This window comes from Carassius carassius, chromosome 15, assembly GCF_963082965.1.
Source record: "Carassius carassius chromosome 15, fCarCar2.1, whole genome shotgun sequence".
NCBI lineage: Eukaryota > Metazoa > Chordata > Actinopteri > Cypriniformes > Cyprinidae > Carassius > Carassius carassius.
This window is the reverse complement of record NC_081769.1, coordinates 31,181,093-31,197,596: the sequence shown is the minus strand read 5'-3', so window position 1 is coordinate 31,197,596 and position 16,504 is coordinate 31,181,093. Positions and strand designations below refer to the sequence as shown.

At 34.7% G+C, this 16,504-nt stretch overlaps 1 protein-coding gene across 2 annotated transcripts in view; it reads left to right on the top strand.

Moving 5' to 3' along the window:
• The window catches only part of LOC132158888 (CUB and sushi domain-containing protein 3-like), a 254,569-nt gene that overhangs the window by 191,738 nt on the left and 46,327 nt on the right, over nucleotides 1-16,504 (top strand). Inside the window, exons 47-52 of one of the 2 annotated variants that reach the window (XM_059568503.1) lie at nucleotides 3,786-3,974; nucleotides 5,351-5,497; nucleotides 7,206-7,394; nucleotides 10,505-10,690; nucleotides 11,530-11,724; nucleotides 14,904-15,077. In XM_059568503.1, the coding sequence (XP_059424486.1) occupies nucleotides 3,786-3,974; nucleotides 5,351-5,497; nucleotides 7,206-7,394; nucleotides 10,505-10,690; nucleotides 11,530-11,724; nucleotides 14,904-15,077 (1,080 nt within the window). Of the gene's footprint in view, nucleotides 1-3,785; nucleotides 3,975-5,350; nucleotides 5,510-7,205; nucleotides 7,395-10,504; nucleotides 10,691-11,529; nucleotides 11,725-14,903; nucleotides 15,078-16,504 lie in introns of both variants that reach the window. The other variant, XM_059568502.1, reaches the window with a different exon arrangement.

The following is a 16,504-nucleotide window of genomic DNA, read 5'->3' as shown; positions in this document are numbered from 1 at the left end:
ATTCCAGATGAAACAAAGCACAGTACACCATTGTGAGTCATTGTGTTTAAAACTTAATATCAAACAGCACAATTCCTGATGTCTTGAAGTAACACTCAAAACTGTGAGTGCCTGTATTTATGATCGCCCACATTTACATGTAAAAATAATGATTATGTGTCATTCAGAATGTTTTTCAGGTTCAGTCAAGTTCAATATGAATCAAGGTAACAAACAGGGTGCAGACTTGAAATTTGAATGTTAACATATATTGAAATTCAATACATTGATGCTATTGTTAACTAGAAGACAAGTATAAAATAAATTTGACATACTGATATTTTCCCCCTATTTCATAATAGTATCTGTCTTTCAAAATGAAAGAAAATTAAGTTGGTTATTATGTTTAAAATTAATAGATTATATGGCAAAATTTTAATTTGCAGTTCAACTGAACGCAACTGAAATTCAAATGCATTGATGTTATTATTAACTAGAAAGAGAAAAATTTGAATGCTTTCCATTCTGCCATTTTCCCCAAATTTTTCATTAGTATTCACCATCAATAATTTCAGCAAATTATAACAGCTATTTGCAAATTAATGTATTCATTATATTTAAAATGAATTGTTTTTATAGCAAAAATGTAATTGGATTAGCGAACATGGTGCAGATTTGCAGTACTAATTTGAAAATACATTGAAGTAATTGAAATCCAAATATATTGATGTCATTTTTAGCTAAAAAGAGTATTTAAAGTATTTAAAAAATCCATTCTGCCCTGTATCATTTTATATAAGTATTTACTAGGGGTGTAATGATTCATTCGTTTTATCAATGCATCGTTTACAAACCCTGACGATGCAATGCATCGATGTCGAAACATGATTTTTGAATCGTGAATCACGATCTCAGACAGTAATCGATTTAAAATGCTAAGAATTCAATGAATCGCGATTTAGCGATTCAGTGCTTTAAAAATATATACACATTAAATTACTACAAGCACAAATTAATGGAGACTTTGAACAGTGTTCGTGCCTCGCATCTCTCCTTCACGTGCTCCACCGTTTACTGCCCGAGACTGCCACAGGATTGCCCTCGCGTGCCGTTCGACTCTGACACAACTAATGTGTGATCTCTACTTAGTACTTGTAGCCAGTAATGCTAAAGTGAAGTAGTTTTAGTTTTCTGTAGTTTTTCAATGGCTCTCAGCATCTTACCGACGACATTACCTGAGCAGTCGAAAGTCTAGAAGAGTGTCTAAATCATACGCACAGTTCCATTGAATGATAAATGTGTTTTAACAATGTTAATGTTTTAACAGTGTTTAACATTAGCTGCCACTAATGTTAAAATGAAACCGAATGTACGAAGAAAACTGTTAAAATAACCACAGCATTAACAACAACCTTGAAATAAGAGCTTGAGATTTATCTGATAATCAGATGCATGAAAGTAGCGTTCGTTGCTTTAGCAAACAGACATCGGGCGCATTTTCTCTCAGAATCATCATTTGTAGATGGAGAGGAAACGTTAAATACTATAATATTTTATTTTATGAAAATGTGATTAAGACGTTTTCGCACTGAAAGAGAAATGATCTCCCACTTATAGACGTGCCAGACTAATCTGAATAAAAAGCAGAATGAACTAAAACAATAAACGCAATAAATAAATACATTTTATAAATGATGCTTATTAACATATTTATACAGTACAGAAACTATAAAGTTTATTTTCTACTTTATTCTGTGCAGAAAATTGAAATAATTGTTTGTAGTATATAAAGCAATCATAAAATTGCCATTAGGAAAAAATATATAGATTACAAATGATTGATTATAGTCCAGCAGTGTATTTAATTTTGGTATAGCAAATTCAAATTAATAGATAAGAAAATAATTCCTTATGAATAATTATAATTATAATTATACATACATAGAAATGTCGAATGCAATAATTTTGTCACTTCTGAAATGATAGCTATGCCCCTAGTGTTACAAAATGTTAAACTATACATAATATTTTAAAGCTCTTTTTTTTTTAAAATCTTGGCTTACATACATTTTAACGTATGCCATGTCATAGCATCATTAAACTATCATCCAACAATGGATAAAAGTTTTTTTTCTTACCTATGGTTCTAATTACCATAAAGGCTGCTGTGTAATTTGAATTGTATCGAAATGCTGTCTGCCCAAAGAGTCACAGCTCAAGTATTTACCATAATTTTAATGTTATTATTACAGCTGAAATTCATTAAAAAGCATTAAAATTCTATTAATAATTATGCTATTAATAATTCTATTAATAATTAATAGTCAATTATTACATTTTTGGTATATCAATTAAAATGAATTTAAAATGAATGATTTTAATATTACAGCAGAACATAAGTTGAGATAGTAAACACTGTGCAGACTCGCAATTAAATGTTAATATGCATTCAAATTAATATGCATCGTGATCATTTTTTAACTAGAAAGTAAAAAAAATACTGTAAGTTTAAAAATCTGTTTTTAAAAAATATGTACACGTTTTCATATATTTAATCATATTTTAAAAAGAGTGGTCGGTGCGAAAGGACTTCCAGTTTTTCAGAATGCATCGCCTGTGTTGAACTTCTATGAATTGCAATTCAGTGGCCAATTCAAATCATCCTGGTTCTCTAAAGAGAAGCACCATGTTTTTATTTTAGATTCTTAACCAGCTTTGTATTTCAGTGCCATTGTGTTAAGTAGCTCTGCACATTGTTTTAAAATTATACTCGACATTCTGATTGACTATGATTGAGTCATGTCACATTTTACTTTTAGTGAAAAAAGGCAAATTACTGCAAATCACAAGAAACTTGTCATGTTTAGCAAAAGTTAATGATGAGGCAAGAAACTTTGATTATAAGTTTGACATGATAAGTGCTCTTCGGGGGAAAAATGAAATAAAATGATGAAGTGAAAAATGGTCTCTTTAGGGAGTTGCATAAGCATAGAACATGGTGACAATGTCATGCAAGTTTGTTCTATATGTGCAGTTTATTTTGTCAGATGGTGTTTTTGCCAGCATGGCTCATTTGAAAAACATGCCTACCTGCATTTTTGCTAAATGTAAAAACATTCCAGTACAATTAGCAATTTACAACTAATATCAACATTTGTAGTTATAAAACAACTATTTTCATTCCTTAGTCACACAAATTATGATTACGGGGCCAGATTATCAATCAATAAAGATTTTTCTTTTCCACAGTTCCTTTCCCAATACTATGTAATGACCTCAAAACATGTTTGAAATAATTATTAATATGTAAACTAATGCATTTTGATGTTTGCATCACATAACCAGCTCCATATGTGGCTTTTCTGATGTAGTAAACTTGCTCGGAAGCTCGCTTAGTATAAGAATTGTGAAACACCATAAAATAGAATAAGAAAATGCCACGTTTGCTTGAGCTTTATTTATGCTAACACTTTTGATTAGGCTTAGGGTCAGGTGTAGTGTAGGTGGTATGATATTTTCAAATGCATTAATATTTTAGCGTCACACGCTTTACATTTCTGCCGTGATATGTGCAAAAATAAATGTTCAATTAAAAGTTGCCTGTCAAACATCAATCTGTTCCTGATAAAACTTAACTCTTTTTTTAGTGCCATTCAATGGAAATTTCACATTTAGTGTCACGAAACATTCGGGAAGCAACATACTGTGATATAATTTTGCAGAAATGTAACTAGAGACGCGTTTTTCCATTGAGCCTGGGTTGGTTTTTGCATTATTTAACACATGGTCATTTGGATACTACTTAGTGCAATGTCCTGACAACGAAGTCCTGTTCGACTCGACGGGTGTAATCCTGAGTCCAGGTTATCCTGACAGCTACCCCAACCTTCAGATGTGCTCCTGGATGATCAATGTGGAGAAGGGCTACAACATCACACTGCATTTTGAACTCTTCCAGACGGAGAAAGAGTTTGATATTCTGGAGATCTTTGATGGTGGGTTTGAATTATTCCTCATATTCAGGCATCATCTGACAGCCCGTGCAACTGTGTCCCTGAATATTACAGTCATTATTCTCTGGCCTGTCGTAACTCTGATGCTTTTCTTGAAAATTTGAAATGAAATTTGGAGCCTTGGGAATGTGTTTGAGAAATAACAGAGTTGCTCTTTTAGACCCATGACCATTACGAGAGAAATATTTCCTATCCCCCTAAAAAAAACTCATTTAGAACCAGCAGACATGCAAAATGCTGGAAAGATTCAAGTATTTCTTGATAACGTGGCAATGGCAAAGACAATTCGAAATACATTCAGAGTGTTATTAGCGCTAATTACTTAAGTGCTTGCAATCAGCAAATTGCCCTATTACTCATCATTGATTGGATGCTCATTAATGCCCATGGCATTTGCAGAGCCCCAGTGGAATAGGAAGTTAGAGGCAATACCAATTTCCTTCTCTCAGGCCAGATTTTGTGTTCATGTTTTGCAGCAAAGCAATTTTTGGAGCCCTTTCCCTAGTGTCTAAAACTAAATCGTCTGAATCCCATCGGATGGACATTTCCACATGATGGATTTATTCTGAGAAATCTTCTTTGCTCATTGCCACATATGGAAACTAATTGTTAAAGGAATAGGTCACCTAAAAATGAAAATTTGCTGAGAATGTACTCCCTCAGGCCGTCCAAGGTTGATGGGTTTGTTTCTTCATTGTAACAGATTTGGAGAAATTCAGCATTTCATCACTTGCTCTGCAGTCAATGGGTGCCGTCAGAATGTGAATCCAAACATCTGATAAAAACATCACTATAATCCATAAGTAATCGACACCACTCAAGTCCATCAATAGCCAGAAGCGAAAGTTTAAAGTTAAAATGCCCTAATGATGATTTTTTCTTCTAAATGCACAGCTTTTCACTTCACATAATGCTAATTGATGGACTGGAGTCATGTGGATTATTTGTGGATTATTGTGATGTTTTTATCAGATGTTTGGACTCTCATTCTGACGGCACCCATTCACTGCAGAGCAAGTGATGTAGAAATGCTAAATTTATCTAAATGTGTTCCAATGAAGAACAAGCTCGTCTACATTTTGGGTGGCCTGAAGGTGAGTACATTTTCAATATGTAGTAAACTGTTCCTTTAATTTTTTTTAAATGCTGCATTGATTCTGGTAGAATGTCAAAATCCAACCATCAGCGATGACATAATTCAATTCTGGATTGCATTCGGTCTCTTAAATTTACAGTTTGCAAACTTCTTCAAACTGTCCTTGTACATATCTTTTAGAGCATTTTATTTATTTATTTTTTTTGCTGATTCATTTACATTGGAAATGCAAATGTGTTTTATTTTGTTTTATTTTCTGCAGGACCAAATATTTACAGTCAGAGCCTGGCTGTGTTGAGTGGAGATCAAAGTGTGCCCTTCAACATTACCACCACGGGTCACCAACTGTTTCTCCGCTGGTCATCTGATCACGGCACCAACAAAAAGGGCTTTCGTATCACTTACGTGGGTGAGTATCAAAGTATGTATCCCCGATTGGTAATTCCTTTCAGTTCTATGTGTGTCTCTCGTGACCTTTTGTCTGTCCTGCCCATGACACGTTCGTCCAAGTCTGTGTCCCATCTGTCCACGTGTTTGTGTCCAAATGTTTGTGTATTTGTAACTTTGTTCTGAATTCTGAAGAATATAATCAAATTATTAAATTTCACAGCACATTTTATGTAAGATGTCACATGTTAGGCCTTTTTCACACATCATGCTTTTGCAGAATATAAGGAAAACTGTAAACACCTGTGTGTGTTGAATTCCCACACTAGCCACATATTTTATGTTAATTCTGGGGCAGTGCATAATTAACATGCTCGATGCAAACACCAAGATGCAAATCATATTTCCAAAATGTGCATAAAAATGCACACTTGAGGTAGATATATATGCATACACTGTCACATCAGATAGCTCACGTTAAAAATAGAAAATAACCACATTGCATTACCACATATCAGTATTCTCTTAAAAATACATAAATTGCAATTCAAAACAGATTCAGATCCAGGTTAAATTCAGTATACATGAGGAGAACTGCTTACGTCACCTGGTTTCAGTCTGACATGAATTTATAAATGTAAACAGAAAACGTAAACAAAAAACAATTACAATGCATTACATATCAGTATTTCCTTAAAAAAAGTATTTCAGCTGCAATTATAAACTCAAAATTTTCATGCTAAATTCAGTATACGTAAATGCGGAGGAAAACTGTTCAAATCATGGTTTCAATTAGACCTGAATAGAGCAGAAAGTGCCTGTCACTGCATGTGGGATGTTCATGAAGCACAAAAGTGTGTTTTCAAACATTGGTAAATAGTTCACTCCATTATTTTACTTTATTGCAAAAGATGAAAATGAAATGACTGTGTGGCGCTTCAGTGCTGAAGACACAAGAAGTGTAAAAGAAGCCGCATGATGCTTTTAGATCCTCCCTGGAAACATTCAGAAGTTGTAATTATGATGTGAAAAAATTAAATATAGTAGATGCGTTGTGCAATTTCATATTCCTTTTTCACTGACAGACACAAGTAGTTTTAGTTTTTTTAATGCTAAAGCAACAAAACGAAAAGCAAAAGATGCACACTTGTGCACTCTGTGTTTTTCAGTGTATTTATCCATTCTCATGCTACCACAGAGAATGATGGGAAATGTAGTTTTGCTGCTAATGCCTCATAATGACTCTTATGAATCTTTCTAGAATACCTCAATTCTTTCATTTACATTCCAACAATATGAAAAAAATACAAATACAAATAAATCTGGGCTCAAAGGTTCCCGCTGGTGGTAATTTTTAAATATGATAATTGTAACAGGACTTGAAGGCACAATTAGAGTAAAAGTATCTAGTAAGACTTTATTGTTAATATAATATGTAATTATTATATATATTGATTACAAAGTTTCTCACTGGTAATTCTTAACTTGTAAATATGATAATTGCAACAAGACTTGAAGGCACAATTAGATTAGAATTGTTTAGCACTTTGTTAATTTATTTATTATGTAATGTATACAATTAGGGTACATTGCAGTTGTTTAAAATGTCATGGTTAAACAATAATGTTATTTTAATGTTTATTGTAAAGTGTGTATCTGTGATAATGATGATGCTGATGTGTTGAGTAAATATTGTGTGAGAGTTTAATGATCCATGCTATCATCTGTAGCGATGTACTGCAGCACCCCAGACTCTCCGCAGCACGGTTTTGTGGTCAGCCAGACGGGCGGCCACGTCAACAGCGTTGTCCGCTGGGCCTGTGACCGCGGCTACAGGCTCATCGGGAAAAATATGGCCGTCTGCAGGAGAACTGAGCTCGGTTATCTGACCTGGGACTCATCTGTGCCCGCATGTCAAGGTGTTGTCTTCATTATAATTTTCATTATAATGCATTTCTTTGAGTTGACTGCCAAGGCTAATTTAACTGACAATCACTTGTGCTCAGGTGTTGTTTGATTTAACCTTCACTGGCAAAACACACAGCTCCGTATTCTACTTTTTAACATTTTTGTGCTCCATCAAGGACATTATATTTCATGCATATATAATATAGGCCTATATATAATTGTTGTTTTGTTTTCCTATAACAAATATTAGAACAGCAGAAGTGCTGTCAGGGGAAAAAAGCCCAAAGGGGCATGTTCAATTACCCTCACTCAAATCTAAAATAAACCACCACTTGAAAATAATGACAATAATAAAAAAGAGAGTAAAACACAATAATAAAGGGTAAATGGGTTACTGAGAAAGGATGTGAATTTTGAGCAGATTTTAGCACTATGAAAAAATCAAGGAACAGAAGGTTCAAGATAGCAGGACCTCATCGTTTTATAATTCTAGAAACAGTCCAGGAGGAGAATCGGCTGAAAAAAGAAGATACATTGACATATTTGAAGGCCGTTTTGTTTTAGGTCTTGAATTTGTAGTGTTTGAAACAGTGGGCTGGTGCTTGATAGATGACAAACATCTAGGTGACCTATTTTTCTATGTTTTGTATATTTAGGTAATAAATTCTTTTAAAGACACTAATATTCTGAGCTGTTTTTGCTTTTGTTGACATTCATTAGCGAGTGTCAAGGAAACAACTGCATTAATATCTGAGACGCTTCTTTCCAGATGTGGCAATTGGTGTTCATTATGAATGTTATTGAGATTGAATTGTTGTGAAAAGGCAGGCCGTGTCAGATGCCAGCATCATTGATCAATCGTCTCTTTGTTTTCTGCTAATTAATACGGCTGAATGAGGTTTGCTTTCTGCTTAGGTTTTATTAGCATTAATACGAGCGCTGTTGTTTTGTTGGGTTTATTCGATTAGAATTTGAGCACTCAGTAATTGGACAACGCATTATGTTTCATCGCTGTATTGATTCCACTTTGAGCAAACTCCAGCACCTTTTCTATGTGTTTAATTACACATTTTTGTCATGTTGGTTAATTACACCCTTGTTTGCTTGCACTTGACCATGTTTAGACCTTGATGAAATCAAATACGTTGGCGAGTTATTCCTGCTATGCCAACTTTTAAAATTAATGTGTTCTAGTAATTTAAGTAAGCATTTTTGTAAAAGCATGAATTTTTATCAGTTAGCTTTACCAATAATAACTTGATCATTTAAACAATTTCAAGATAAATGCAAATAAAGAGCTAAAGTGAGGGACTGTCAGTAAGTTTACATGAAGTTTTGAAGTACATTTTCATATTTACCTTCTGAAATGTTAGTTTTCTGTGATTTTATCAAACATGGATGTTTTAGAGTGACACAAACCCACAACATTCAACAAATCCTCTGCTAATATTTATTAATGTTTTTTTACCCTCCAAAATGATACTGCTTCCTGTTACTAAGAAACTGGATTTTACTAAGTTAAGGGATTTTTTTGACACATTGGCAGACCTTAAGAGAGTTGGTTGACTAGTTGATTTTGGTTGTTTTGCACATCCTGGTCTCTGTAGGGAAAGTGTTAATTCAGAGTTCACTCAGAGGGAACTGAATCAATGGAATTGACCTCACCTGCCCTCATCTGCTGGAAAACTAGCCACATAAGGTGTGTGTGCATCAATGCTTTGGTCCAATTACTTGTGAGATTGGCTTTTGTGGATAGGTTAATGAGGAAATTATTTTAACGAACTGCCATTGTAGGAGTATCTGTATTGGAGTTTCTTGGATGGACATTTCTTAACCCTTGTTCTGTGCTGAAAACCTTTAACCTAATTTGGTATTCCTGGTCAAAAATGAATGGCCTTTTGAAAATCGCTTATAAATCTCTTACTATGTTATATTATTACCAATCTCAGATTTAATCTTTTTGTCAACTTGTTTTGTTAAAATTAGCACATTTTTAACATTGATTGTAGGCCTCATTGATCTGAGCTTATGCAACTCAGTTTTTGAGTGAAAAAAACATTATTTGTGGATCGTTTTGGCAATGTTCACAAATAACTGAGCTGTATAAGTTTAAATCAGTGAGGCCTACAATCAATCAGCTCCAAGAAGAAATATAAAACCTGTGCTAATTGAAAGAAGACAAGTTGACAAAAATATTAAATCCAAGATTTGGTGATAATATAGCATATTGTGAAATTTGTAAGCATTTTTTTTTTTTTTGTTGAGGCAACTGGAATAAGAAATACAAATATTATCATGTGTAAACAAAACTCACTAAGTTTGAATCCAATGCAGTAACATTAACCAGCATTTTCAGCAAAAAAATCTCAACATGAGGGTTAATTCTACATATTCCACATTCTACATATATTCTAAAATTCTACATATTATTTCTATTTCTAAACTAGCTTAAATTAACTGTCTAATACTTACTCTCTAATTTTATTATTATTCGTCTTGCTTTTGCATTTATTTGAACAATGGAAGAACTATTATCTTGTGTGCAAGCACACATTCGGCAATCAAACTCTTTCTGATTCTAATATGTGTAGAACTAGGGGTGGACAGAACTGAAGATGGATTGGACAAAAATTGGGAAATAATTCTTATTCTATTCACTGGCCTTGAGAGATCTGTTCTTCAGATTTCGAGTTAACTTTATTATATAAGTCTTGGGGGAAATAACAGGTTATTATACATTCACAATATTTGCATTTGCAGCTTCACCGTCTTTGTTTTTTCTTGTAAATCCATACTTTGGATTTCCGTTTATCCGCAAGGAGTGTAATCCAAGCCATGTATTTCCTCTCTGAAGGCAGCACAGAATATATAACATGACAAGTGCATTTTCAAGCACGTTTAAAGAAATGCGATGCAGTGTTTTGCAGAAGCTCTGAACTGCCAACATAAAGAGAATCCAGTTTGATTTTTTTGGTGGGATAAGTTCTAAATAGAAATTGATTGTTAATTCCCAAATCCTGTATGCTGTTTTTCAAGCAAAACAAAAGGAAAGGTGAACTCATTTCATGTTCTTTGTTGAGGTTTTGATGCATAGTGAGTCTCATCTCATTGTCTTTTCTAGCTGTGTCCTGTGGGCTGCCCGTGGCCCCTGTGCACGGAGGCATGCTGGCCGCTGATTATTCAGCAGGAACACGAGCCACCTACTTCTGCAACGACGGCTTCCGTCTGTCCTCTAAAGAGGTGACCAGCACCATGTGTCAGGCTGACGGCACGTGGAGCAACCACAATAAAATCCCTCGCTGCACAGGTGAGACAGACATCCTGCTTTCCGATCATCAAAACATTTAAGGGTTTAAATGGTTGTATTGAATATGTCTGGTGATTATGTCAGTGCACTATATTAAAGACCCTCATGAAATCAAAATAGAGACTAATCTATATGCTAGTGTTATGAGAATGGCATTATTAATACTAGTGGGAAGCAGTAGAAGAACATAGGTAGTCATGGTTCAAATCATGGTGAACAACAGTGTACACTACTAGCAGAGGTTAGCCAGTTTTTTTTTTTTTTTTTTAAGATATTAATGTTTTTATTCAGCAATTATGCATTAAATTTATCAAAAGCAAAGATATCTGTGATTTTGCAAAATTGCAACAATATTTTGCAATATTATTGTCTTTATTTTTCATCAAGTAAATGCAGCCTTGCTGAGACTCCAAACTTAAGGGGATAGTTCACCGGAAAATGCATAATCATTTGTTCTCCCTCAAGTTTTTCCAAACCTGTATGAATTTCCTTCAGTTGTTAAACACAAAAAATATATTGTACGTGACCTGGGGTGGCACAAATGAAGATAGTTTGAATAATATTTGTAACCAAACAGTTGACCATTGACTTCCATAGTATAGAAAACATTACTGTAGAAGTCAATGGCTACCGTCAACTGTTTGGTTACGAACATTCTTCAAACTATCTTCATTTGTGTTCAGGAAAAGAAAGACACTCAGACAGGTTTGGAACAAATGGAGGGTAAGTAAATGATGACAGAATTTACGCTTTCCCCTTAACGGGTACAGTGCCAAAATGTAAATTGCATTTGTTAGTCTAATACAATCATTTTAACCATGCTGCTGATTTCCTCTCAGTTGTGGTGTGTCCCAGCATCGGCTCCTTCACCCTGGATCATGGCAAATGGAGGATTGTCAATGGCTCTCGTTATGAATATGGCACTAAAGTGGCCTTTACTTGCAACACTGGCTACTACCGGCTCGGCCCCGCCCACATTCACTGTACGTCCAATGGGACGTGGAGTTGGAGGAACGAGCGTCCTCGCTGCAAGAGTGAGTTATGCGCTGCATTTGTTACTCAAACATTAATGCTGTACATACCATGACGCACAATTCCCAGGTCTTGTTAGTCTGGCCGATTTTTAAGGTCAGGACTGGGCAGACAGCAAGACTAATGATTTTGTCAATTGTGTCCTGAAGTGTGAAAGATTAGCAGCTTGTGCGGTGCTTTACTGGATGCACAGAATCCGGGGGGGGGGGGGAATATGCCATGTTTTAATATTAAAACATGGCATAAGTAAAATAATAGTATTATTATTATTTTTTTTTTTTAAGTTTTAAATGAGAATGTTGATTCAGTTAGTTACATGCATTTTGTTTACCATTGGCTGTGACAGCTTGCCGGAAAATGCTACTCATTTAGTTGGTTCATGAGTCTGAGAGCCTTTTTACCCATAATTAGCATAAAACATTTAATTAAACATTTAAAAATATAAAATAAAACATTTTAAAATAAAACATTTCCCATAATTCCCAGTGGCTGCATGAATATTAGAAAATGCATATAGCATCAAGTTTCCATCCACAGTTTTTTTTTTTGGAATTAAATCAAATATGCTGGATGCAAATGTACAGTAAATAATATGTGCTTTTTTTGCAAAGTACACAGACTTGTGTAAAGATTTTGCATGCACCGTTAAATTGCAAGTAATTTATTACATTTAGTGGCTTTTTTAATGGCTTCTGATTCCATTTCCATTATTATTTTTCAGCAGTTTTCCACAATGTGATGTTTTTGTTCTCTTAAACACTTTACCTTAATTGTTTTTATAATATTCTAATTTTATATTAATTAAATTCAAAGCACTTAAATAGAAACAATTACACAAATAGCATACTTTTTTGCACTGTTGTCATGGATTTGTCAGGAAGGAAATATGAAATTGTTGTAAACCTACTTTGTATTTTGCAGTTATGTCTTATAAAATCATAAGTAGTCATTTCCCAGGAGACTTTAAATGGCAACATCAAAATAATGAAACTGTATATTCTCCTCTATAAAGACTGTGTAAAGGAATAGTCCACCCAAATATGAAATTTACTGAAAATGAACTCATCTTCACGTCTTCCATGAGTTTGTTTCTTCACTGGAGCAGATTTGGAGAAATTTACATCACACACTCACCAATGGATCCATTGCAGTGAATGGGTCGGAATGAGAGTCCAAACAGCTGATAAAAACATCACAACAATCCACTCCACACCACAGGACTTGCGTTTTACCCAAATGCAATGGTTTGAAGTTAAAATGCCTTAATGATGTATTTGTTTCTTGCAAACACTGTTTTTTACTTCATAAGACATAACTGAAGGACTGGAGTGGTGTGGATTACTTGTGGATTATTGTGATGTTTTTATCAGCTGTTTGGTCTATTAGTGAGCAAGTGATGTACTTTAATTCTTAATTTCTCCAAATCTGTTCTGATGAAGATGAGAAACAAACACATCTACGTTTTGGAGGGCCTGAATGCGAGTACATTCCCAGCCTATTTAAATTTGTGGATGAACCATTCCTTTAACATGCAATAAAAAAAAAAACAGCTGAATGAGCTACAGTAGGAATGCTGAGTAAATCCAGTTGTTTTGTTACTATCGCAGTCCTTCATCGGCTGGTGCCATCCTCAGATGGTGGAGTTATCAATGCTGTGCGTCTGCTGTAACTACAGTAGTGATGAATGTTTTTATGAGAGGCACAATCTAAACATTAGAGGCGCTTTATGACTGATGGCGTCTGACAGGATCCTGCACCCTGGCGAGAAGACTGCGGCGTCAATTTTCAAAAACAACAACAATCAGAGTGAAGATGATAAGATGATGACAGATGAAATGATGATGCCTCTGTGGTTTTCCTGCACCAGTAAATGCTTCTGAACAGTGTATCACATATAGATAATACATCCCTGGTATCCTCTCAGCTCCAAACGTTCAGCTTTTGATTCTATTTTTAGCTGGGATTGGATGGATAAGAACACTGTTTGCTAGGCTACTTTGAAATTAAATTTTGAAATCCTTCCCAAGACACTAAACTACTTTATAAATAACCTCTTTTAAAGTAGTTGTTAGCTATTACTGGCTAATTACATTGAAGCAGTTTTGAAATTTCTGTATGTTTCTGTAACATTTCTATCATAAAAAGTGATCATAAATTAGTTCTACTTTTAGTTAATTACTTGTTGAGATTTTGGTCTTCATTTATTCTCTAGCATTCAAATGTCTAAACATTCAAGCTAAACTTTCAAAGGAAAACTTTGCTTTTACTAAAGCAGTTTAGGAGCTACATCTTTTTCAACAATTAACAATGAGATCTCCTATGTTTCTGTAACGTTTTCATCTTGAAACTAGTCGAATTTAAAGGATTAGTTCACTTCCAGAATAAAAAATCCTGATAATTGACTTACCTCCATGTGATCTAAGATGCTCAAGCGCAGTCATTTTACTAGTCTTTTACTAGTTAGTTGAAGATGTTTAAGGGAAAGCATATTTTTAAATTGGTAGCACTTTAGTTTAGGGACTCACTATTAACTAGTTGCTTATTTGCAAGCCTATTATTAACATATTGGCTGTTTATTAGTACTTATAAGACACACATTTTGCATGACCATATTCCACATCTCTAATCCTATCCAATGCAACAACTACCTTACTATCTAACAATATGCAGTAAATTAGAAGTTTATCCATTTTGAAGTCAATTCTTCTTGAGATATTTCCCTTTTTTATTTGCATTTCTCCTGTGTTTTTTTTTTTTCAAGGTTGAGAATCACAGTCATGCATGCTTTATAAATAATCAAGCTACTTTTGAAGAATTAGTGAGCTTTTGCAAGCTAGTTAAGTTGAAAAAGTTTAAGAAGCAGTATCTTTTTCCATTTTAGCAATCAGATTATTTGTTTCTGTAGCATTATCGTTAAAAACTGGTCAAATGAAGACGCTTACTACTTTTAGTTAGTTAACTACTACTTGCTACTAAATTCCTCAAATGCTATTTTAATTATTGAAACTATAAACCAAGTTAATATTTTAAAACTGCAATTTATCGATTCAGAAATCATTTTCCTCATTTTGGTCTGCATTTCTTCTGGTTTGTGTTTATCAGGGGTGTAAATCACAGTCCTACGTGTTGTCTTTAAGGATGTGTGTTTATTCATTCTGTTCTCTATTACCTTTCACTGCAGTCATTTCGTGTGGAGAGCTGCCCACTCCTCCTAATGGACAGAAAATTGGAACGCAGACAACCTTTGGAGCATCCGCTATTTTTACCTGCAATTCGGGCTACATTCTGGTGGGCTCGACTGTACGGGAATGTCTGGCGTCGGGCCTCTGGAGCGGGATGGAGACACACTGTCTCGGTAACACCAGAACCCTTCTCTCTTTCAAAACATCAACACACATTACCATCCGTGTAACCTTTTAATGGAGACCGGGTCCTGAAAGGCCATATGAGGAGCTCTGTGACATTTAGTCTGGATTTCCATAGCAACAGTGGTTTTCCTTTTTTTTTGCTTATACTGTATGCAGCACCTGTATCATCACATGCAGATAAAAGCTCTGGTATAAAGCATAGTTAACTGCCTATGTAGGTACAGAAGCGTCATTATTATTCCTTCTTAGAAACAGTCTTTTGACCTTGATCGAGAACGCAGTCTCATAAAACACTATTGTCTTTCTCAGTGGAAGAAAATATCCTTGCTTGTATCCAAAGAGACCTACATTGAATTCAAGCTATACGTCTTTTGAGTTCCTGCATTCCCTGCACCGAAAAACAGCATCCGTTGTTGCCAGAAATTCATCCTAAAATGTGAAAAAGACTCAGGTTTTGCTGAATGGCTGTTGGGTGCTTACATATCATTTGAAACTACCCAAAGCTGGTGTACAAGGTCATTCACACAAAACCACAGTTATGCAATGAACAATAAATTAAATCTTACGCAGAACAATTTAAAATACAATGCTGAAAATAAAAAGGAACAAGACTATTTAGATAAACATATAGAAATATGAGGTTACACGGGGACTTTTTCAATGTACATAAGTCATAGTATTTCATACGGGATATGGGAGAATGAAGTAAGAGAAGCAAGTGGAGGGACGAAGGTGAAGAAATGATTTCTGCAGTAGTTCAGTGGACTCTGTGCTCTGTGAAGTGTGCAGGCCTCTGCTGAGTTCTGTCATCAATCACTTCTGAGAGGAAAAAAACCATGACAGCTTTCCATTTGCCATCGCTCTTTCTCTCATCACATCATCTCTGAATAAAACAATGTTGTGCATTACTTTGTCCACCGAAAGAGCCTGCTGTGTATATCCTCGGATGCATGGATATTGCAGTATCTGTTGTGGGACTGAACACTCATTGTCTCTGGGTGGATCATGAATATCTCTATTCACCACACCACACAATGGGATTTTCTCCAGTAGGACATGGTCCTGGAATAATATTCCCATCAAATCACAGGCTGAACTAGGCATGGGGAATTTTCACAAACAGATTATGGTTGTGAATCGGATTCCACTTAACTTCAAATTCCTAATTATCCATAAGTGGATTCTCCAGGGCATTTTTGAAAAAACAAAGCATGGACATAGTTTGGAAGATAGTTTGTATTGCTTATATTACCCTCAGCTATAAAATCAAATAATGAATTAAGGAATCAGTGAAAGCAACTACAACAACTGTGAAGCAATTTCTAAGCAATAAAACAAATAAAAACAATAGACAAAGATAGAAACTAAGTAAACAAAGTGCTTGAGGTATTTCAGCTATAATCAGCAGTGTTAA